Source organism: Schistocerca serialis, chromosome 9, assembly GCF_023864345.2.
Source record: "Schistocerca serialis cubense isolate TAMUIC-IGC-003099 chromosome 9, iqSchSeri2.2, whole genome shotgun sequence".
Classification (NCBI taxonomy): Eukaryota; Metazoa; Arthropoda; class Insecta; order Orthoptera; family Acrididae; genus Schistocerca; species Schistocerca serialis.
In genome coordinates, this window is record NC_064646.1 from 45,882,719 (window position 1) to 45,908,776 (window position 26,058).

The following is a 26,058-nucleotide window of genomic DNA, read 5'->3' on the forward strand; positions in this document are numbered from 1 at the left end:
CAAAACCTCTGAAGTCTCTGGTGCGGTCCTTCCACTTGACATAGAACCAAGGTGCCATGATAAATTCTGGGACAATGCTGCAAGATGAGAGATCTGTTGAAATTCCATACCCAAGGCTGGCCTTCTCAGCCTTCTTTGCCAGTCACTGGACTGATCCAACCCCTACCCCTTTGGGTTTGCCTCCTCTTAACACCCGACAAAACAGGTTTCCACAAAGCAGGCAAAGTGAGTGTGTAGCCAAGGATGTGACATCAGACAGGAAACAATTCAAGAAGGCTTGTAGCTATATGCCTCTGCAGAACCAGTTTGCAAATTACTATCATCATCAGCACCAGCCATTTGCCATCCACTGCATATGCAGGCCCCTTCCAGACTTCTCCATGAGTTACCATCTTCAGCTTTCCACATCCAATCTTTTCGTTTCACCACCTATGTCCTATTTGTCTCATTACATTCACATCCTATCACCATGTAAGTTTCGTAGCTGGCAGTGTCGTGTCCCCAATTGCTCTATTTTTTCTTATCCACTTGTTTGTTTTACTCTACTTCCTGTTTTCCATTACTCACTAGTCACCACTCAATTACTGAACATCTTAAGATGATGAAGAAATTGATGAAATGTATGACGAGATAAAAGAAATTATTCAGGTAGTGAAGGGAGACGAAAATTTAATAGTCATGGGTGACTGGAATTCGTCAGTAGGAAAAGGGAGAGAAGGAAACATAGAAGGTGAATATGGATTGGGGGGAAGAAATGAAAGAGGAAGCCGCCTTGTAGAATTTTGCACAGAGCATAACTTAATCATAGCTAACACTTGGTTCAAGAATCATAAAAGAAGGTTGTATACCTGGAAGAATCCTGGAGATACTAAAAGGTATCAGATAGATTATATAATGGTAAGACAGAGATTTAGGAACCAGGTTTTAAATTGTAAGACATTTCCAGGGGCAGATGTGGATTCTGACCACGATCTATTGGTTATGAACTGCAGATTGAAACTGAAGAAACTGCAAAAAGGTGGGATTTTAAGGAGATGGGACATGGATAAACTGAAAGAACCTGAGGTTGTACAGAGTTTCAGGGAGAGCATAAGGGAACAATTGACAGGAATGGGGGAAAGAAATACAGTAGAAGAAGAATGGGTAGCTCTGAGGGATGAAGTAGTGAAGGCAGCAGACGATCAAGTAGGTAAAAAGACGAGGGCTAATAGAAATCCTTGGGTAACAGAAGAAATATTGAATTTAATTGATGAAAGGAGAAAATATAAAAATGCAGTAAATGAAGCAGGCAAAAAGGAATACAAACGTCTCAAAAATGAGATTGACAGGAAGTGCAAAATGGCTAAGCAGGGATGGCTAGAGGACAAATGTAAGGATGTAGAGGCTTGTCTCACTAGGGGTAAGATAGATACTGCCTACAGGAAAATTAAAGAGACCTTTGGAGAGAAGAGAACCACTTGTATGAATATCAAGAGCTCAGATGGTAACCCAGTTCTAAGCAAAGAAGGGAAGGCAGAAAGGTGGAAGGAGTATATAGAGGGTTTATACAAGGGCGATGTACTTGAGGACAATATTATGGAAATGGAAGAGGATGTAGATGAAGACAAAATGGGAGATAAGATACTGCGTGAAGAGTTTGACAGAGCACTGAAAGACCTGAGTCGAAACAAGGCCCCGGGAATAGACAACATTCCATTAGAACTACTGATGGCCTTGGGAGAGCCAGTCATGACAAAACTCTACCATCTGGTGAGCAAGATGTATGAGACAGGCGAAATACCCTCAGACTTCAAGAAGAATATAATAATTCCAATCCCAAAGAAAGCAGGTGTTGACAGATGTGAAAATTACCGAACTATCAGTTTAATAAGTCACAGCTGCAAAATACTAACGCGAATTCTTTACAGACGAATGGAAAAACTGGTAGACGCGGACCTCGGGGAAGATCAGTTTGGATTCCGTAGAAATGTTGGAACTCGTGAGGCAATACTAACCTTACGACTTATCTTAGAAGAAAGATTAAGAAAAGGCAAACCTACGTTTCTAGCATTTGTAGACTTAGAGAAAGCTTTTGACAATGTTAACTGGAATACTCTCTTTCAAATTCTGAAGGTGGCAGGGGTAAAATACAGGGAGCAAAAGGCTATTTACAATTTGTACAGAAACCAGATGGCAGTTATAAGAGTCGAGGGGCATGAAAGGGAAGCAGTGGTTGGGAAAGGAGTGAGACAGGGTTTTAGCCTGTCCCCGATGTTATTCAATCTGTATATTGAGCAAGCAGTAAAGGAAACAAAAGAAAAATTCGGAGTAGGTATTAAAATTCATGGAGAAGAAGTAAAAACTTTGAGGTTCGCCGATGACATTGTAATTCTGTCAGAGACAGCAAAGGACTTGGAAGAGCAGTTGAAAGGAATGAACAGTGTCTTGAAAGGAGGATATAAGATGAACATCAACAAAAGCAAAACAAGGATAATGGAATGTAGTCAAATTAAATCGGTTGATGCTGAGGGAATTAGATTAGGAAATGAGACACCTAAAGTAGTAAAGGAGTTTTGCTATTTAGGGAGTAAAATAACTGACGATGGTCGAAGTAGAGAGGAAATAAAATGTAGACTGGCAATGGCAAGGAAATCGTTTCTGAAGAAGAGAAATTTGTTAACATCGAGTATAGATTTAAGTGTCAGGAAGCCGTTTCTGAAAGTATTTGTACGGAGTGTAGCCATGTATGGAAGTGAAACATGGACGATAACTAGTATGGACAAGAAGAGAATAGAAGCTTTCGAAATGTGGTGCTACAGAAGAATGCTGAAGATAAGGTGGGTAGATCACGTAACTAATGAGGAGGTATTGAATAGGATTGGGGAGAAGAGAAGTTTGTGGCACAACTTGACTAGAAGAAGGGATCGGTTGGTAGGACATGTTTTGAGGCATCAAGGGATCACAAATTTAGGATTGGAGGGCAGCGTGGAAGGTAAAAATCGTAGAGGGAGACCAAGAGATGAATACACTAAGCAGATTCAGAAGGATGTTGGTTGCAGTAGGTACTGGGAGATGAAGAAGCTTGCACAGGATAGAGTAGCATGGAGAGCTGCATCAAACCAGTCTCAGGACTGAAGACCACAACAACAACAACAACTGACTATTACTAATCTTCAGGCCTACTGTCATACTTGCTCTGTTCAGCTACATTATACTCTGCAGTTTACACTTAAGTGTTTGGCATAGGGTTCATAAACCACTGTTAGACTGTTTCTCTACCATTCTGCTCTTGACTAGAATGTGAGAAAAATGAACATTAACTCTTCCTATGCAAACTCTGATTTCTCCTATTTTGCCACAATGGTCATTTCTTACTATGCAGGTGGGAGTCAACAACATATTCTCACAGTCAGAGAAGAGTTATTGATTCATTTCATGAAAAGCTCTCATAGCAATGAAGAAGTGTCTGTTTCTAATACTGCCACACCAATTCATGTCCATGACACTCTCTTCCCTATTTTGTGCAAACCAAGTTACTGTCCTTTGAACTCTGCTGGTGTCCTCCATCATTGGTGTCCTCCATCATCCTGTCTAGTAAGGATCCCATATTGCACAGCAGTACTTCAGAAGAGACAAGTGTAGCGTAGTGTAGGCAGACTATTTAGTAGATCTGTTTCATCTTAGAAATGTTCTACCAGTAAAATACAGTCTTTTTTAACCTTTTCCACGACTTTTTCTATGTGATGGTTGCAATGTAAGTTGTTTGTATTCCTAGGTATGTAGTCAGAGACTTTTTATTATTCAGGTCAACTGCCACATTTCACACTGTGCAGGTATCTTTTCTAACAAATTTTATAGTTAATTTTGATCATCTGATGACTTTACTAGACAGTAAACAACAGCATCATCTGCAATTTAAGAGGGCTGCTCAGATTGTCTTCTAAATTATTTATATAGATTAAAAGAGCGTAGGTCCTATAAATCTTCCTCAGAGAATCTCAGATATAACCACGGTTTCACTGAATGACTTCCCATCAATTACTACTATGACCTTTCTGACAGTAAACCACAAACCCAGTCAATCAGCTGAGACGATACTCCAAAGGCGCACAATTTGATTAGAAGGTGCTTGTGAGGAACAAAGTCAAAAGCCTTCTGGAACTAAAGAAACATAGCATCGGTTTGAGATCCCTTGTTTACTGCACTCATTGCTTCATGTAAATAAAGAGCTAGTCATTTTTCACAATACTGGTATTTTCTGAAACTGTTCTGGCTCTGTGTCAATAGATTGTTTCCTTTGAGGTAGTTCATAATTTTGGTACACAGTATATGTTCCAAAATCCTAATTCAAATTGATGTTAGTGATGTGGGTCTATATTTCAGCAGATCACTTCTATTTCCTTTCTCTTTTATTAGCATGTCCTGTGAACTTTCCGGTGTATAGGTACAGATCTTTCGCCGAGTGAGCAGTTGTGTGTGTTTGCTAAAAATGGAGCAATTTTATCAGCATACTAGACAATGAGCCTCTATATTTTGCTGAATTAGTTTGGGATCCAAAGCAAACAAAACAATGTCACCTGCAGATCAGAGGTTGTTCAGGTAAGATCCATTTATGCTTATTTATTATTCATCCCAGTTTAATGTTTTAAAAGCCCTTTCTGATTTGTGTAAAATAGATTTGCTGAAAAAAGTCATGTTGCATAACTCCTTCCTTAGTTCTGAACTATTCACTCTCTTGATAAACTTGAATCGAAACTATAACATGTAGCCTTGTATCCAGATGTAAGCTTGGCAGGGGGACAGGGGGTGACTCATATTAGTGTAATAGAATGTGGAATAGCTGAAGAATTGGAGGAAACAAAACACAATCTCTTAAAAATCAGATTCAAAACTATTGAAAAACTGTGTCTGTTAATTAATTTAATACTACATTCATGGCCACGGTTGCTAATGCAATATATACTGATGAGCCAAAACATGATTACCCCCTGCTTAATAGCTTGTTTGTCTGCCTTTGGAATTAAATGCACCACTGATTCTGCATATCAGGGATCAGACAGTTTGTCAGTAGATTTTTGGAGGTACGTGGCATTAGATGTCTATGTACTTGCCATGTAAATAATGGACCACTGTTTTTTGTATGCAGCGATGGCGCCTGATAATGACCCAGATCGGTTCCGTAGGGTTTACATCAGACAAATTTGGTTGCTGAGATAGCAACATGAATTCATACAATGCTCCTCAGACCACTGTAGCATGTTTCTGGCTCTGAGAAACGGACAATTATCCTGCTGAAAAATGACATCGCCACCGGGGAAGACGTCAAGCGTGAAGGCTTGCATGGTGGTTCACAGCTGCCACCGTGTCTTCAATTACTGCCACAGTTCTCAGTCAAACACAGGGGAATATCTTCCACAGCATAATACTGCTACCACCAGCCTGCATCTGTGGCGTGCTGTGTGTCTGAGTTGTCATTCACACCAGTGACAGTGTTTGTGTTGACGACCATCGTCCTAATGTAGCAAAAATGTGATCTACCCGAAGACACGACACGTTTCCATTGATCAGTGGTTGAATCCTGGTGATCCCATGCCCACTGCAATCTTAACTGATGATGTTGGGTCAACATGTGAACATGTAGGGGTGGTCTGCTGTGGTGCTCCATGTTCAACAGTATACGATGAACACTGTGCTCTAAAATACTTACGCATACGCCAACATTGTGCTTTTTCAGCAGAGATGCCACAGATCACCATCTATCCTACTTTACAGAGCAGATAGGCTTCTGAACCATAAGTTCTGTGAAGATTTATGGATGTTCAACCATTTAGTGCCTTGTGGTAGTTTCGCTGTCCTTCTACCTCTTTCCGTAGATGCTCATGGCAGTAGCACATGAACATTCGACCACCTTTCCTGTTTTCAAGGTACTCATTCACAGGTTCTGTATAATAATAATAATAATAATAATCTGCCCTTTGTTGAAGTTGCTTATCTCAATGGATTTCCTCATTTGCAGCCCATGTCTCTGCTAGGATGATCCCCCATCCACGTCTGCTTTGCTTACACATTTGTATTACCGCGTCACATGCCTGCAATGCCATCTGGCAGGATCTAGTGATGGAGTGGGCAGTGGTCATAATGTTTTGGTTTATCAGTGTATATGCAATGGTGCTTGACTCAAAAGGAAGTCAATCCAAATCATAGCTGAGGATGAAATTGTCATGACCTGTATTTGGTCACATGGGGAGGAGAGGTGGTAGCATGTATTTCCTGATGACCATGGGATCTTTGTCTCCTGAATGCCCAGATTTTTGGGGCACTCAGGGTAAAAGAATCATTTCGAGCATTGCATCTGTGCACAATGAACTTATTCATTTATTTTATTTTTATTTATTTATTTATTCATCCGTGGAACAATAAATATTGTATGGATGTCGTCAGATTACAACACATGAGCACACATTTACATTTACAATTAAACAGGTTTCTCATATTTTGTGTAGTTTTTATAACTAGTCATACACATATTTATAATTACATAATATTTTGGTGATAATGTCATATGTTGCTAATAATCTACATCTATGTTAAATATTCTTTTACAGTATAACAACTTTTACTTACTAAAAAGGTTTTAAGCTTTTGTCTGAAAGTGAGGGGCTCATTTATTTCTTTAATTTCTTGTGGTAATTTATTGTACAGTTTTATCCCATTGTAAAATATACTTTTTTGCGTCTTTGCCTTGTTCTTTCTATCTAGATGGAGGTGGTGACAAGCTCTTGTTTCATGGTCATGTATTAGGCTGTTTGTGTTGTACATGTTGAGATTTTTCTTAATGAACATTATGTTCTGAAAGATGTACTCACAAGAAACAGTTAGAATTCCTAGCTTTCTAAATAATTCTAGACAGTGGGCCCTGTTGTTGCTATTTGTTATTATCCTTATGGCTCTTTTTTGTACTTTGAACACAGTTTGTATATTACTGGCACTTTTTCCCCAAAACATGATCCCATAGCTGAGGACTGAGTGTAGATATCCGTAATATGTTATTTTAAGACAGGTATTATTGCATACCGGTGCAAGGATTCTAAGAGCATAGCATGCTGTGGATAATTTTTTTGCCAATATGTTGACATGGTTTGTCCATTTCAGTTGGCTGTCTACATTCATTCCTAAGAATTTGGTACTTGTTACACATTCTAATTCATTATTATTAACTTTTATTCTAGTGGCGTTGCGTTTTTTGTTCAATTGGAAGTTAATATAGTTAGTTTTCTTTACATTTAGGGTTACTTTATTTTTTAATGACCAGTTGTGGACATCATTCAGAGCCTCGTTTGCTCTTTCTGACAGTTGTGTTGGATTTTCACCTGTTATTACTATGTTGCTGTCATCAGCAAAAAGTATTTTTTCGCCATGTCTGATACTTTGTGGGAAGTCGTTAATGTATATAAGAAACAATACTGGGCCTAATACACTTCCCTGTGGGACGCCTATATTCACATTTTCTGGGTCAGACAGGTGTTTTATAAGGGAATTGTTTGAAACTTGTGATATCTCAACTCGTTGAACTCTGTTTTCCAAGTATGATTTGAACCACTTCTTTGTCACACCTCTTATTCCTATTTGCCCTAATTTATGAAGTAAGATTTTGTGGTCAACTGTATCAAAGGCCTTGGACAAGTCTAAAAAGATACCACTTACATTTTCACCTTTGTCCAGTGCTTCTAAAATTACTTTAGTGAACTATGCTATAGCATATTGTGTGCCTTTTGCGGGCCTAAAACCAAATTGGTAATTGGAAAGAAGATTATATTTATTCAGGTAATTTAGCAGTCTCTTTTTGACTAGTATTTCTATTATTTTAGAAATGATAGACAGTATAGAGATCGGCCTGTAGTTCTCTACATTTTCCACATCCCCGTTTTTAAGGATAGGTATAACTTTTGCTTGTTTTAGGTACTCCGGAAAGTATCCAGATTCGAAAGATTCATTAATTATGTCTGTTAATGGGCCCTTTATGGAGTCTATACAATCTTTAACTACGCAGACTGGGATTTCATCAAGTCCTACTGAAGTTTTATTTTTTAGTTGGTGTACTACTAGTGCCACTTCCCTTTCTGTAGTTGGCAAGAGCACCACTGAGTTTGTTGGCTGGTTCTGAGTAGGTAAATTATACATATCTGGAAATTTCTGCTGTAATTTTTTTGCAATACTACTGAAATATGAGTTTACAAAATCAGCTAATTTTTTAGGGTTACCTACTGGTACATCTTTGTTTTTAATATGTGAATTGAGGTCCTTTTTAGCAGAGTTAGATGTTTCCTGTTTGATGATGTTCCAGGCTGCTTTGCTCTTGTTTTCAGCTTCAAGTAATATTTTGTTGTTTGAAAGTTTTTTTGCGGCTAGCAACACCTTTCTGTAAATTTTCCTGTACTTTTTGTAGGATTGCAGAACTTCTGGGTTAGATTGATTATTTTTTATGGAGTTGAGATAGCTAAGAGTTTCTGAGGATTTTTTGATACCTGTAGTCACACACTGATTTCTCTTTGTAGTTTTAATTTGATAAAGAGTTTTGGGAAACATCTCTTCAAATCTGAGTTTAGAAATTGACATGAACTTGATAAATTTCTGATTTGCGTTGGTTTCTGCATAGACTTCCCTCCAATCTTCATATTCTAGCTGGGATTTAAACTGATGCAGGGCTGATTTGGAAAACATTCTTTTGTATGTACAAAGTTTAGGAGGAGTTTCTACATGAATGTTAGTTTTTAAGATCTGGCAGAGTTGGTCTACTAGGCCCAGGTTTTGGACAACAATATGACATTTTTTACTATCAATATCTGTAGCTACATGATCTATAGATGAGGAGGATTCTTTCGTTATTCTAGTTGGACAATTAACAAGGGAGGATATTCCATAACAGCTTAGAATATTCACATAAATGTTGCTAGCCTTATCAGGCTTCATCATATTAAAGTTTAAGTCACCACAGATAATTACATTTGCTTTTAGTCCAGAAACCTTGTCTAAGCTTTGATCCAGTTTTGAGAAGAATATATCAATGTCTCCACTAGGAGAGCGGTACACACAAAATATGACTAATTTTTTTGCTATGCCAGGTCTATTATTTCAACAGCGGAAAGTTTGAAATGTTTGTCCTCACCTAGATCTAAAAGATCATATCTTACTTTAAATGACATACCTCTTTTTACATAGATACATGAACCTCCACCATTCATTGAGATTCTGCTATAGTAACATGCAAGGTCAAATGAGGCTAATGCAATGTGTTCAATTTGCTTCCCTTTGCACCAGTGTTCAGTGATACACAAAATTTGGCTATCAAATTTTTCCAATTCTACTTCTAGCTGTTGTGCTTTGTTCTTTATGCCTTGAACGTTTTGGTGAAACACTGTTAGGCATTTGTTTTCACTTACCTTGGTGGCGCCTTTCCCTTTAGACCTGATGCTAAAAAATCCTTCAGATGAGCTGGTGGCATGGTTATTCTTCTGTTGATGACAGTGGAGGTGAGTCTGTTGCCGGTTTGACTTGGAAGTTGGTGTATCTGAAGGTATCTGCCTTATGTTAGTCTTGTAACTGAGGCCGGGTACCAAAAATCCTGCAGAGTTGAAAGTTTCCTGGTTCTTGTGCTTCTTCTGTTTGCTTCTGTTACTGCTGATGATGGTGAAGCTGGTGAAAAGTCTTTCACTGTTGAAGACTGAGGAGCGGCCAATACTGATGAAAGGTCATTGGCTGTTGGCACATCAGGCGTTTTTTTTCTTGTTAATGATGCAGTTGCGTAGTACGTAGCTGCTTCTGCTGAAGCTGCTTTGGAAACTTCTGTCCTAGTTGAATCATTTATCTCAGCTGTTTTTGAAGAAAGTGGAGATTCTAGTGCTGGACCTGTTGTCAGTGATTCAGTTTCATTTTCTTGTTGGAAATTTTCAATTGCTGTGTTTGGTGGTGGAAGTGGTATGGTCGTGCTATTCTTGTCCTTAACTGCCTTCACTGGTGATCCCAAAAGGATTGATGAGACGGATACAGCCATTGGACGTAGACAGCTTTTGATGTTGCACAAACTTCATTAGAAGATTTTTCAGTTATAGTTCTGCTGAATGATTATGCTAACAAATCGCCACTTGAGAAACAATATAATCAAGCTGCAATCACTAGTACATAATCAGTTCCCTTTGCCAAGGTTTTCCAATGTACCGATGTGAGGTTGGCAAAAATTAGGATATTTAGTGGATAGCCCACTGCAATTTGAAAATCCTGCTGAATTTTGTTTTATATTGTGTTGTCCACTGTGTGTACTATATGAAGAAATTTTGTTTGTTTTATGTGCATGGTGTAAGAAAACTTTTATGTTTTAAGCATTTCTTTTCAGATTATCGTTATTATAATGGGTTTGTATCATAATACTGAGTTACTGATTATTTTCAGTTAACAAAACACACATTTGTGAAATGATAAACTGAAAAACAAACACAAAAGCTTTTGAAACTTAAAACAAAAATAAGTAAAACAAGTAATTAGAATAATAATGAACATTTAGATATTTTAAGTAAGTATCTTGAAAATACTCCAGCAGAACACTGTGTATAACCTATTTTCCACAAACGGCATTTCAGAAGCCAGCTTTATTACAAATGGGTGGATGTGGTGTGAAAGCTTCTTTAGTTTCTGTTGTAACAATTGTTTTTATTTTACAAAATTAATTAACAGTGATGAGGTATTTCACAAAATTGCAGAGTGTTACAATAACTGATTATATAGAGTTCAAGAAGTATAATGACATGTCAACTTTTATACGAAACAGGAAACAAAAAAAAGTTGTATTGCATTATTTTGTCCCCTCTAAGTACTTGTCAACTTTCATCAAGATAATTTATTTACACTTGGTAAGTTTCTGTTGTTCGACCATTTAATAATAGATACCTATTACCTACAATGTACTTAACACAGAGAGTAGTAGTAGTAGTAGTAGTAGTAGTAGAGTAGTAGTAGTAGTTTATTCATCCAGAGACAATCTACATTGCATGGATTTTGTCAATATATATATATATATATATATATATATATATATATATATGTAATGGAAGGAAACATTCCACGTGGGAAAAATTATATATAAAAACAAAGATGAGGTGACTTACCGAACAAAAGCGCTGGCAGGTCGATAGACACACAAACAAACACAAACATACACACAAAATTCAAGCTTTCGCAACAAACTGTTGCCTCATCAGGAAAGAGGGAAGGAGAGGGGAAGACGAAAGGAAGTGGGTTTTAAGGGAGAGGGTAAGGAGTCATTCCAATCCCGGGAGCGGAAAGACTTACCTTAGGGGGAAAAAAGGACAGGTATACACTCGTACACACGCACATATCCATCCACACATACAGACACAAGCAGACATATTAAATTAAGGAAAGCTTGAATTTTGTGTGTATGTTTGTGTTTGTTTGTGTGTCTATCGACCTGCCAGCGCTTTTGTTCGGTAAGTCACCTCATCTTTGTTTTTATATATATATATATATATATATATATATATATATATATATATATATATATATATATATATATATATATATATAGGGTGAACAATACTATACAAAATACAGATGTGCATAGTAGACTACATAACATCAGACCACATTGAAATAGCATCTACAACTTTGATTATTTACATTGATGTATGAGAAAGACTTTTTACATGGAATACACAGTTGATATTTAGATATAACACAATTCTAGCACTTTTGTACATAATATTTATGTAGATCATAGCAACAGTCAGATAAAAATTACTATTGGCACAGAGTACATAAATATAATTGTTTAGTATGAAGCTATTCCAGGTATTCTTTTACACTATAATAGCAGTTGGTCATTAAAAATTTGAATACCGCTTCTTTAAATGAAGACAATTTTTTTATTTCTTTTATCTTTACCGGTAGTTTGTTATACAATCTGCTTCCTTGTATGTTTGTTAGTTTCTGTGCCAAAGCCTTGTTAACTCTTTTTATATGAATGTCATTGCACTTTCTTGTGTTGTAAGTATGTAGATCCGAGTTGGATTGGAAATTGTTAATATTTCGTTTTACATTAATTACGCTTTTCTGTATATAGAGGCACAGTAGGGGTAGAATATTCAGCTGTTTAAATAATTGCTTTGAAGGAGTTAGCCGTGAACTGTTGGTAATTATTCTAACAGCTCGTTTTTGTAGAGTGAAGATGGTTTTGAGATTTTTCTTACTATGACCCCAGAAGATGAGGCCATAGGTAATAGCAGAATGTATATAAGCAAAGTAAACAGCTCTGCTACATTCCCTACTACATACAAAGCTAATAACGCGTAAAGCAAAGCAAGCAGAGCTTAACTTATGTGAGAGATACAGGATATGGGATTTCCAGTCTAAATTTTCGTCTATATGTACACCTAAGAATTTTGTGGTAGCAACTCTCACAATTTCTTTATTTTGTATTCTGAGATCTAGATCAGAGTGTGACTTTGCTTTCCTGTAATGGATATAATTAGTTTTAGAGATATTTATGGTTAATTTGTTCACTTCAAACCAATTTTGCAAATATTCTATAACTCTGGTTGCAGATGTTGGCAATACCCGGTTTATGTCAGTTACTACAATGTTTGTGTCATCCACAAACAGGGTTATATGAGTACCATTTACTGGAATCTTGATATCATTTATGTAAAGAAGAAATAGGAGAGGTCCTAGAACACTCCCCTGCGGTACCCCAATTGGCACAGTCTGAATATCCAATCTGTAAACAACACTTTGGTTTTTACTGTTTGTTGTTGCAATTTCTACTACCTGTTTCCTATTATGGAGATATGACTGAAACCACTTTTTAGCTACTCCTCGTATACCGACATATTCTAATTTGTCTAGCAGGATATCATGTTGGACAGTATCAAATGCCTTTGAGAGGTCCAAATTTATTCCTATTGTACTGTTGTTCTTATCTAGCCCCGTTACAATATTTTCAATGAATTGGGTGATGGCTGACTCTGTACTCATTCCTTTGCGAAAACCGTGTTGGTTTACAGACAATAGATTGAATTTCTCAAGGTAATTTGTAATTCTATTTTTCATGACTGTCTCTATTACTTTTGAAAATACCGATAATAAAGCTATTGGTCTATAGTTTCTCACTTCATGTATATTGCCCTTTTTATACAATGGTTTTACTTTTGGAATTTTTAATCATTTTGGAAAGACACCTTCTGAAAATGATATGTTTATGATGTGTGAGAGTGGGTCTGATATGACACTAGCACATCCCATCATGACTGAGCAAGGTATCTCATCAATCCCTGAGGACATTTTATTCTTCATTGTTTTTATTATTCGATTAACTTCCAATTTGTTCGTGGGAGGTAGCAATAATGAATTAACACTTTGTTCTTCTGGGATTGATGTTCTACTAATCTTAGAACAATTTTTACTCAGATTGATTGGACTATTTACAAAGTAGTCATTAATGTAATTTGCTAAAGTAAGATTTCTGACTAGCACACCTTGATCATCTTTTAAAACAAAGTCATCTGGATTTCTAACATTTTTGCTTGGGCCTATTTCTTTTTTTACTACATTTTATATACCTTTCGATTTGTTTGCTGACCCAGAAATTACACTGTCATTGTGCATTGTCTTGGCTTTTTTGATCACCTTCGTGTAAATTTTCTTGTATGTCTTAACATAATCTGTGAAGTGTTCATCTTTGTTATCTTTTTTGAGTTGACTGATATGTTTTAGTGTTTGACTAGATACTCTAATTTAGTTTAGTTTAGTTTAGTTTATTGAGCACCCGTTTTATCATGTACAATGATATGGGATTTGTCATATGTTACATACAGAAAAAATATGAATAACAACATATTATGTAAAAACTATCAGTGAATAATCTGAATTAAATATATAGGCAAAACAATTATAGCTTACATGATATAAATTTGTAACAATATAGGACACAAATAAGTTACATATATTCTGTGTATAATGGACAGCAACAAGAAACAATGATTATAACACTCTATATTGACAGATTAATTAATTTTTGAGTGTACATAAAAGAGTCTACCCCACAACACAAGTTTGTATATGAGTAACTTATAAGATAGGTGAAGGCACGCTATCTTTCTGAAGAATTCATATATTCACTAACACTGTAAAAACTATTACTGATTAACATTCTTTTGAGTTCACTTTTAAAACTGCTTAGCTGCTGAGTCCTTTTTATTTTTAAGGGAAGAGCACTATAGAGAATTTTTGGGTGGTATATTGCACTCTTGTTGTATTGGGCTTTCTTATGCACTTCTCTGTGAAATTCACTACTCTGTCTTGTTGTATAGTCATGGAACTCACTGTTTAAAGAAGAAAACTGGGGGTGAGACTTCAGAAAGCATATACTTTCATAGATGTAAATGGATGGAAGAGTCATGATTTTATATTCCTTGAAAATTTCCCTACATGGATCTCTAGGTGCAGCTCCTTTTATGATTCTTATCGCTCGTTTTTGAATAATAAAGGAGCGTTTTGCCTAGCAGGTGTTATCAACTGGCTTGTGTTCCTAGGCATGACAATGATCTTTGTGAGCTTTTTTGGGAAACACATCTCAAATAGGGATATGAATGTACTAGAAAAAGCATTGAAAGATTCGTCGGTTGTTGTTTGTGCAAAGACATCTTCCCAGGTTTCATTAGCTAACAACTGGATGAAAGTATTTACTTTTTTTGTATAGAAGTGCCTTTTGTATCCCCACTTATATTTTATTGCCTTGGGGATAGAGTAATTTATGTATGTTAATAGTGTATTGTGTTCCGAAAGACCTAAGTTTACGTTTAGTGGCTCCAGTTACTACTTCATATCTAAGAATTCATCAATTGAGTAGAAGAAGTTGTCATACAGAAATTCCTTTAATTTGCTTTTGAATGTTGGTTGGCTATCTGTCAGATTTTTGTGGCAGAATAATTCACCCGTTTCTGTGCCAAAGTGAGATTTAATCCAGAATAGTGAAGATCATTCTTTCTTCTAGTGTTGTAGCTATGCACTTCACTGTTATTTTTTAATTTGGATGCGTTATTAATGACAAATTTCATTGAACCTAATCGTTTTAGCAGATCATCGATGTGTTTCTTCCAGTTCAATTTCTCATCAATGCACACACCCAGAAGTTTTGAATATTCTGCCTTAGCAACAGACTTCTGTTCGTAGTCTATATTTATCAATGGTGTTATGCCATTTACTGTGCAGAATTGTATAAACTGTGTTTTCTCACAATTTAGTGAGAGTCCATTAGCAGAGAGAGTTTGGAAGGTAGGAGACGAGGTACTGGCAGAAGTAAAGCTGTGAGTACCGGGCGTGAGTCGTGCTTCGGTAGCTCAGTTGGCAGAGCACTTGCCCGCGAAAGGCAAAGGTCCCGAGTTCGAGTCTCGGTCGGGCACACAGTTTTAATCTGCCAGGAAGTTTCATATCAGCGCACACTCCGCTGCAGAGTGAAAATCTCATTCTGGAAACATCCCCCAGGCTGTGGCTAAGCCATGTCTCCGCAATATCCTTTCTTTCAGGAGTGCTAGTTCTGCAGGTTCGCAGGAGAGCTTCTGTAAAGTTTGGAAGATAGCAGATGAGGTACTGGCAGAAGTAAAGCTGTGAGTACCGGGCGTGAGTCGTGCTTCGGTAGCTCAGTTGGTAGAGCACTTGCCCGCGAAAGGCAAAGGTCCCGAGTTCGAGTCTCGGTCGGGCACACAGTTTTAATCTGCCAGGAAGTTACATTATTTGCAATTTCATCAGCTGATTCTTGTTTGTTGGGTGTGATTACTATACTTGTATAATCAACAAAAAGAACTAACTTTGCATCTTCATGAATATAGAGTGGCAAGTTGAGAGGAAAAGTAACAAATCTGGCAGAGGACATCTGCCCACTGATGAGTGGGAAAAGCAATGCAAACCCTCTATAAATAGCCAATACTTTTAACAGATATTGTATTACTGTAGCAGACGAATTAATAAGACAAAATAAAACAAATGCAGTAATTACATTGTGAAACCCCCCACAAACAAATCATACAATGGTTTTCATACCTACAACAGATACAGAAGTGTCAAACCTAATAAAACAACTTAAAATTAAACATTCATCTGGCTTGGATGGTGTCACATCACATCTCATAAAGGAATGCAAAGAAGGTATATTGAAACCATTGACACAGATGCTGAATGCTGCGATAGAAGAAGGTATATTTCCAGATTCCCTGAAAGTAAGTAAAGTGAAGCCAATATTTAAGAAAGGGAACAGGGATGAATTAGGAAATTACCAGCCAATATCATTGATCTCAACATTTGCTAAAATCTATGAAATGATAATAAAGAATAGAATTGCAAGTTTTATAACAAAGTACAGTATACTGCATTCATCACAACATGGTTTCAGAGAAGGGAAGTCAATAAAAACAGAATCAAAAGATATAATTGAGCACATTCTTAATTTACTTGACAGACAACAAAAGACTTGTGGGATTTTTATGGACCTATCTAAGGCATTTGATTGTGTGAACCACTCAAAATTAATGATGAAATTTTATCAGTATAGAATTTGAGGAAAATGCTATGACATACTTAAATCATACATTACAAATAGGAAACAATGCACGGAAATCAGACATACCAGTGGGGGGAAATATAACACAGATCAGAATTGCAAACAGTTAAACACAGTGTGCCGCAAGGGTCGGTGCTTGGGCCAATACTATTTATACTCTACGTAAATGACTTCCCTAGCTATATAAATCAGAAACTTATAATGTATACTGATGACACAACAATCATTTGCACAGCTGACACAAAGGAGGAGCTTGAGAAGGAAGCACTCCTGAATATCGAAAATGCAAATAAATGTTTAACACAAAACAACCTGTTTATGAATCAGTCTAAAACAATGAATGTAGTATTTCAGACCAAGCATAGTGAAAATTATAATATAAAAGTTAATATAAGTGGAAAGACTATTAAAGAAGTAACCAGCACAAACTTTCTAGGAACTATAATAGACAAACATTTGGCATGGGGGGAGCACATAGATGCACTGTGTAAAAAGATAAACAAACAGATCTTCATCATGCATAAAACAGCTAAGACTGCGGATGATAAAGTCCTCAGATCAATGTATTATGGACTTGTCTTCCCACATTTGTCTTATTCAGTCCATATATGGAGAAGTGCACAAGCTGGCTACTTAAAAAGAATATTCACAGTTCAGAAAAGGGCAGTGAGATGCAGTGCAAAAATATCACCAAGACAGACCTGTAGGCAAGCTTTTGTACACTATAATATTGTGACAGTATATTCACTGTACATATACCAAAGCGTAATGGCGGTAAAGTCAAGCGATAAACACCTCCTAAAGAAAGATGTACACAAACACGGTACAAGGGGCAATGAAAATTACTACATGATAAACAGAAATCTAAAACTGTCTATGACTGCCCCTGAAGAAGCAGGCAAAAGGTTTTTTAATAAACTCACCAAAATCATTAAAAAAGAAACAAACCTAAAATGTTTTAAAAATAATTTGAAACTATATGTCACAGAGAAATGTAGATACAGTTTGAGTGAGTACTAAGATTGTTTTTAAATATGTTATATCATTACTGAAATGTACCTTGAAAAATTATCATTTCTGTATGTTGTCTGGATTTGTGTGTATATATAATGTGAAACATGTAATACCTTTGTATGCTTATAGACTATTTCTGTTTAATTATTTGTTTCATTTATGTATAATGAAATCAAGTTTGATGTTAATAGCCTATTGTATGACACACCCAATACTCTCAGCTGGATTTTCATCTGGAGTCCATGTGCAAATCATAAATAAATAAATAATATATATTAAGAACAATAAGGGACCCAAGACTGAACCATGTGGGACACCATTCCTCCCCCAATTAGAGGACTCTGCTGGTTTTTGCACACTATCTGTACTGTTAATTTCAGTCTTCTGCATTCTTCTAGTGAAGTGTGAATTAAACCACTTGTGCACTGTCCCACTCATACCACAATACTTAAGTTTATCTAGAACAGGGCCGGCCAAACGTTGCACAGTGTGCAGACTTGCGGAAGTGCTGCACATGTGCGCACGTGTGCGACGGGGAGCGACAGCGACATCTGTTATTAGACATGTGTCCTAAATGAACGGCGGCGGCTCCACTTCCCTGTTTATGTGGTACAAGCAAGAGGAAAATTGGTCATTAAACCGATTGTTTCAGTGTATACTTACATTTAGTTTTTTTTTTTTAATGTGTGAAGGGCTACGCTCAGCTGAAGTCGATAAAACATAACATTCATCTAACTGTCAGTTATTATGCAGATTTCAGACGGAACTGATGAAAGATATAGCAATAATGGTATTGAAATAACAGGTGATCATTGAGAGGTCTGCGGTTATCATTCTGTTCAAAGGTCAGTGAGAGAGAAATTATGTGGGTGTAACTGAGGGCACCGAGAATTAGTTATAGGAAACCTTGCATTAGTTAAATGTCATTTGAAATCATGAATAAGATTCGTTGGAAGTCGCTAAGTGCTCTCTTTCTTAAATACTAGCTCAAAACCATTACGCGTATTTACCTGCCGTCAGTCAAGCTTCCTTAATAAAAACCCACGGTTGTTAACTGTATTGCATATCTTACTGGGTTAAACTGTTAACATAAAAGTAGATGTCTCAATGAGTAGACTATGACAGTATTTTAAATGTTTAATACGCGAAATACCTTCCCATGGTTGGCTTGCAAGCTGTGGAAAGAGCACTAGAATGCGCCGGTAGAGAGTATCCCAGCAAGTGGATAAAGCAACATCTGTGCGTAGAAACATGCACTACATGAACACTGACGGCTGCGGCGTGCACGCTGTGACCCGGAAGTTGCACATGTGCAGGGGCACCGCACGTGTGCAGAGTTTCTGGCTGGCCCTGATCTAGAAGAATTTCATAATTCACATGGTCAAAAGCCTTTGAGAGATCACAAAATATCCCAATGGGTGATATTCGGTTATTCAATGCATTTAATATTTGATCAGTGAAAGCATATATGGCATTTTCTGTTGAAAATCCTTTCAGAAAACCAAATTGACATTTTGTTAGTACTTCATTTTTACAGATATCTCATACTACTCTTGAGTACATTACTTTTTTGGATAACATCTACATCGACATCTACATTTATACTCCGCAAGCCACCCAACGGTGTGTGGCGGAGGGCACTTTACGTGCCACTGTCATTACCTCCCTTTTCTGTTCCAGTCGCGTATGGTTCGCGGGAAGAACGACTGCCTGAAAGCCTCCATGCGCGCTCGAATCTCTCTAATTTTACATTCGTGATCTCTTCGGGAGGTATAAGTAAAGGGAAGCAATATATTCGATACCGCATCCAGAAACCCACCCTCTCAAAACCTGGCGAGCAAGCTACACCGTGATGCAGAGTGCCTCTCTTGCAGAGTCTGTCACTTGAGTTTGCTAAACATCTCCCTAACGCTATCACAGTTACCAAATAACCCTGTGACGAAACGCGCCGCTCTTCTTTGGATCTTCTCTATCTCCTCCGTCAACCCGATCTGGTACGGATCCCACACTGAAGAGCAATACTCAAGTATAGGTCGAACGAGTGTTTTGTAAGCCACCTCCTTTGTTGATGGACTACATTTTCTAAGGACTCTCCCAATGAATCTCAACCTCGTACCTGCCTTACCAGCAATTAATTTTATATGATCATTCCACTTCGAATCATTCCGCACGCATACTCCCAGATATTTTACAGAAGTAACTGCTACCAGTGTTTGTTCCGCTATCATATAATCATACAATAAAGGATCTTTCTTTCTATGTATTCGCAATACATTACATTTGTCTATGTTAAGGGTCAGTTGCCACTCCCTGCACCAAGTGCCTATCTGCTGCAGATCTTCCTGCATTTCGCTACAATTTTCTAATGCTGCAACTTCTCTGTATACTACAGCATCATCCACGAAAAGCTGCATGGAACTTCCGACACTATCTACTAGGTCATTTATATATATTGTGAAAAGCAGTGGTCCCATAACACTTCCCTGTGGCACACCAGAGGTTACTTTAACGTCTGTAGACGTCTCTCCATTGATAACAACATGCTGTGTTCTGTTTGCTAAAAACTCTTCAATCCAGCCACACAGCTGGTCTGATATTCCGTAGGCTCTTACTTTGTTTATCAGGCGACAGTGCGGAACTGCATCGAACACCTTCCGGAAGTCAAGGACAATAGCATCTACCAGGGAGCTTGTATCTAATATTTTCTGGGTCTCATGAACAAATAAAGCGAGTTGGGTCTCACACAATCGCTGTTTCCGGAATCCATGTTGATTCCTACAGAGTAGATTCTGGGTTTCCAAAAACGACATGATACACGAGCAAAAAACATGTTCTAAAATTCTACAACAGATCGATGTCAGAGATGTAGGTCTATAGTTTTGCGCATCTGCTCGATGACCCTTCTTGAAGACTGGGACTACCTGTGCTCTTTTCCAATCATTTGGAACCTTCTGTTCCTCTAGAGACTTGCGGTACACGGCTGTTAGAAGGGGGGCAAGTTCTTTCGCGTACTCTGTGTAAAATCGAATTGGTATCCCGTCAGGTCCAGTGGACTTTCCTCTGTTGACTGATTCCGGTTGCTTTTCTATTCCTTGGACACTTATTTCAATGTCAGCCATTTTTTTGTTTGTGCGAGGATTTAGAGAAGGAATTGCAGTGCGGTCTTCCTCTGTGAAACAGCTTTGGAAAAAGGTGTTTAGTATTTCAGCTTTACGCGTGTCGTCCTCTGTTTCAATGCCATCATCATCCCGGAGTGTCTGGATATGCTGTTTCGAGCCACTTACTAATTTAACGTAAGACCAGAACTTCCTAGGATTTTCTGTCAAGTCGGTACATAGAATTTTACTTTCGAATTCACTGAACGCTTCACACATAGCCCTCCTTACGCTAACTTTGACATCGTTTAGCTTCTGTTTGTCTGAGAGGTTTTGGCTGCGTTTACACTTGGAGCGAAGCTCTCTTTGCTTTCACAGTAGTTTCCTAACTTTGTTGTTGAACCATGGTGGGTTTTTCCCGTCCCTCACAGTTTTACTCGGCACGTACCTGTCTAAAACGCATTTTCCGATTGCCTTGAACTTTTTCCATAAAACTCAACATTGTCAGTGTTGGAACAGAAATTTTCGTTTTGATCTGTTAGGTAGTCTGAAATCTGCCCTGTATTCCTCTTGCTAAACAGATAAACCTTCCTCCCTTTTTTATATTCCTATTAACTTCCATATTCAGGGATGCTGCAACAGCCTTATGATCACTTGATTCCCTGTTCTGCGCTTACAGAGTCAAAAAGTTCGGGTCTGTTTGTTATCAGTAGGTCCAATATGTTATCTCCACGAGTCGGTTCTCTGTTTAATTGCTCGAGGTAATTTTTGGATAGTGCACTCAGTATAATGTCACTCGATGCTTTGTCCCTACCACCTGTCCTAAACGTCTGAGTGTCCCAGTCTATATCTGGTGAATTGAAATCTCCACCTAAGACTATAACATACTGAGGAAATTTATGTGAAATGTATTCCAGATTTTCTCTCAGTTGTTCTGCCACTAATGCTGCTGAGTCGGGAGGTCGGTAAAAGGAGCCAATTATTAACCTAGCTCGGTTGTTGAGTGTAACCTCCACCCATAATAATTCACAGGAACTATCCACTTCTACTTCACTACAGGATAAACTACTACTAACAGCGACAAACATGCCACCACCGGTTACATGCAATCTATCCTTTCTAAACACCGTCTGTGCCTTTGTAAAAATTTCAGCAGAATTTATCTCTGGCTTCAGCCAGCTTTCTGTACCTATAACGATTTCAGCTTCGGTGCTTTCTATCAGCGCTTGAAGTTCCGGCTCTTTACCAATGCAGCTTCGACAGTTTACAATGTCAGAAGTGAGATTGGGTGGTAGTTGTTAGCACCAGATCTATCCCCTTTTTTATGCAATGGTTTAACAATAGTGTATTTCAGTCTATCCGGAAAAATGCCCTGGTTCAATGAGCTACTACATATGTGGCTGAGAATCATACTTATTTGTTGGAAGTAAGCTTTTAGTATTCTGTTGGAAATGCCATCAATTCCATGTGAGCTTTTACTTTTGAGTGAATTTATTATTTTCCTAATTTCAGTAGGAGGGGTGGTTGGAATTTCAGTTTTATCAAATTGCATAGGTACTGCCTCTTCCATATACTGCCTTGCATTTTCTAATGAATAGCTGGATCCTATCTTCTCTCCAACATTTAAAAAATGATTATTAAAATTTTTTCTACTTCTGACTTCTTGTTAACAAACTCTTCATTGTGTTTGATAGAAATGCAGTTTTCCTGTGCTCTTGGTTGCCTTGTTTCCCTTTTAACAATATCCAAATTGTTTTAATTTTATTTTCAAATGTGCTAATCTCAGACATAATGCACATACTTCTGGACTTTTAATAACTTTTTTTAATACAGTGCAGTAGTTTTTATAATGTTTCACTGTTTCGGAATCATTACTCCTTCTAGCTATAAGATACATTTCCTTTTTCTGTTTACAAGATATTTTTATCCTTTAGTAAGCCGTGGCTTTTTACACGGTTTCTTACAATTATATTTCACTGTTTTTTTAGGGAAACTGTTCTCAAATATACTCACAAAGGTATCATGAATAACTTAAATTTTAAATTAGCATCATGTTCCCTGAACATCTCATCCCAGTCTCACTGTTGCAAGCTTTTCCTAAAATTTTGAATTGTTAAATCATAAATTGAATGCACTATTTTGGAGGACTGTTTTGCATTACTGTATGGAGCTATATCATATACTGTAACTAGCTGTGCATCATGATCAGACAAGCCATTCTTAACAGGAAAAGTTTTTATTTGATTAATTTTTATCTTGGTCTTTAAAAACATTATCTATCAGTGTGCTGCTGTCCTGTACCACCTGAGCAGGAAAATCAATAACTGACTCTTTCAGAAAATCTACATTGAAATCCCCACAAACAATAATTTGATTTCCTCTGTCTGACAGATAGCACAACAAAGAATCCAAGTTTTTCAAAAATAGTTGAAAATTTCCCAATGGGGACTTTTACACAGCTACAATTATAAAAGTGCCATTATTTAGTTTAAGTTCACATGCACATGTTTCTATATGTTGCTCTATTCAAAAATTTTTAGTTTCCAAATTTTTCACACTGTGACAGATTTTAACATATATGGCAACTCCTCCTCTCTCCATAGTCCCTCTATTTACATGTGCTGAAAGCTTATATTCACCTACATTTACCATTTCCATACCTGTGACAGTATGATGTTCAGACAGGCATAGTACATCTATTCCACCCTCAGTTTCTAAATCTTCTAAACAAACAAGAAGCTCATCTACTTTGTTTCTTAATCCCCTGATATTCTGATGCAATACATTAACATTATTTTTCACTGTACTGTTATAAGAACCTTGTGATATTTTCATATCTCTAGTGCTTGCCTGTCTAAACATCTCATTAAGCTTAATTTCAATCAATGTAGGATAATTGGATACTGATCTTAGCCTAAAAATGTACTCCCATGTGTTTCAGTGCCCCCCCCCCCCCCAAAGATTTTGCTATCACCCCAGATAGTTTACCCTTCCTCCTTCCCTTTCCTATTGAGATGTAGGTCATGTTTTGTGAAGTCCCACCTACCACTACAATCAACAGGAACCAAACCTTTCCCACTGCAACTAAAAATGTGAGGCGGCACAAGATTCTGGAAGTTTGTAGTAGTATTGTACTTTCAATTAATGATTTTTTTCCTTGTGTTTTTAGATTTCTTGATAAACGTCTCTGGGTGTTTATTCAGCAGAAGCGAGCAGTAAGAATTTTGCGTAAAGTAGATCATGGTACATCATACAGAAGCCTTTTAAGAATCTTGGAATTAATTCTGTACTCTGGAGGGAAGATATTAATCCTGCTCCCGTCCAATATAAAGAAAGAAGTTGAGAATCCCTACTAATTCAAAAGAAAATTAATAACACACCTCATTAGTCACTCTTTCTACAAATTATCTGAATAATTACATTCATTACATTCAGGTACTGAAAAGTTCTGTTAGCCACATGGCAAACAGCAGTGTTCATTGCAAACCTGGTTGGCGAGTCAGTATTTACAGTTGCAAGTACTTTTTTCTTTGAAAAATATCATTGTAGCAAAGTAAATAGCTGCTAAGCAAATAAGCAGCAGCTCTATGCTGCAATTGATACAGCAGCGGATTTTTCCAAAGTATCTGTTTTTTTTACTCGATTAAATTTAGATGGTATAAGTGTGTACAGCATTAAGAGGTAGTGTGATAATTCATTGTTAATACTCGTACATTGTACAGAGTAAGTTTCTATGATTTTCTTGTCTTTTGTTAATGTGTATCTTGACTCATTTCACATCCCTGATGGTTCACACTACATAACATGATAACTGAATGAATACATGCACGAGTAATGGATCAAAGGGTGTTTCTGAATGCAAGCAAAACTGCATGTACCGGATCATCTTGATCCATGGCCTTGCAGGTTGTCATGTGAGAAAAGTTCAAGTTGAATTTCACATTAAGATAAATATTCCCAAAGAACTACTACATTTATCCCATGTTTGAAAAGAAATTAAAGAATATGTAAAAAAGAGAATTAAAGGAAACATGTCACTATGGGTGACCAAAAGTGGGCAACCACAAGACCAAATGAAGCTGTGTGAACTAGACCATCCTCGGTGTGGGATGTGGAAGAGAGCTGGTTTGCACTTTTCCACAGTCACAGCTGGTACTGGTGACTGCAAATCCCCTTGTTGGAGATTATGTCTTGATCTTCTGTCTACAGAACATAGGTGATTGAGAGCACACTTATGTAGTTCACTCCTCTTGATGGGCATGAGGAAGCTTTTCAAATTGCTGAGGCCACTGTGAATCATTTACAACTTGGCTTTCCATATTTCTATTCTTGCTTTGGATGGTGGTTTTCATGAAGCTTTTCTTGGATTTCAGTCACTGGTTGAATAGCACATAACCAAACAATGGACCGTTAAGCTGGGGGATCAGTAACAAGTGGTGTAGACCTCACATATCTAGCAATAAAGCTGGATGCTTAACTTTTAGCTCTGGACAGAGTGTGTAGAGGAACTATGGCTCAAGTTTAATAGAATAGTTGACCATGCTCCGGATATATATGTTCCTAGAAAAATATTTCATGATGGGGGGGGGGGGACCCTATATGGTACACACTCACTATAAAGAAACTTCTGAAAAAAGAGAGTACTGCATAATAGCTGTACAATAAAAGATCGGGCTATAGATAGAGAGATGTTGAATGAAACACATTTGGTTGGCAAAAGGGCAATATATGGAGCCTTCCATGGCCACTATATCAGAATATTATTGAAAGATCTCTCACTAAATCTAAAGAAATTCTTGTCACATGTAAGGGCAGTTATGGCATCAAAGTTAGTGTCCAGACATTCATGGATCAGACAGGAACTGAGATTGTAGACAGCAAAACAAAAACAGAAATGCTTAACTCTGTTTTGAAATGTTATTTTACAGAGGAAAACCAGTAGTACTGCCTCAATTTAATTCTCATACCACTGCAAATATAAGTGAAATAGATATTAGTATCAATGACGTTGAGAAGCAGCTGAAATTGTTAAAACTCTAGGGCCCAAAGGAATCTCTGTCAGATTCCGTGTTGAACTCATGACTGAGTTAGCGATCTATTAAACATATCTCTTGAAGAAAACACTGGGTCCCATTCTTGGGAGAAAACAGAGGCCACACCCGTCTACAAGAAGGTCAGTAGAAGTGATCCACAAAACTAATATCCATATCCTTGACATCCAATTGTTATAGAATATTGAACAAATTCTGAGCTCAAACATAATTAGGTATCTTAAACAGGACGACCTCCTTCATGCTGACCAGCACAGATTCTGAAAACATCAATCATGTGAAACCCAATTTGTGC

At 37.3% G+C, this 26,058-nt stretch overlaps 1 protein-coding gene across 2 annotated transcripts in view; it reads left to right on the top strand.

Annotated features, from left to right (window-relative positions):
- Positions 1–3,868: 3,868 nt before the first annotated feature.
- LOC126418682 (uncharacterized) overlaps positions 3,869–26,058 on the top strand; it is a 96,201-nt gene continuing 74,011 nt past the window's right edge. For both annotated transcript variants that reach the window (XR_007575885.1, XM_050085575.1), the window contains exon 1: positions 3,869–4,578. Coding sequence is in view for 1 of the 2 variants with exons in the window: in XM_050085575.1 (XP_049941532.1) it covers positions 4,550–4,578 (29 nt within the window). In the remaining variant the exon portion in view is untranslated. The remainder of the gene's footprint in view (positions 4,579–26,058) is intronic.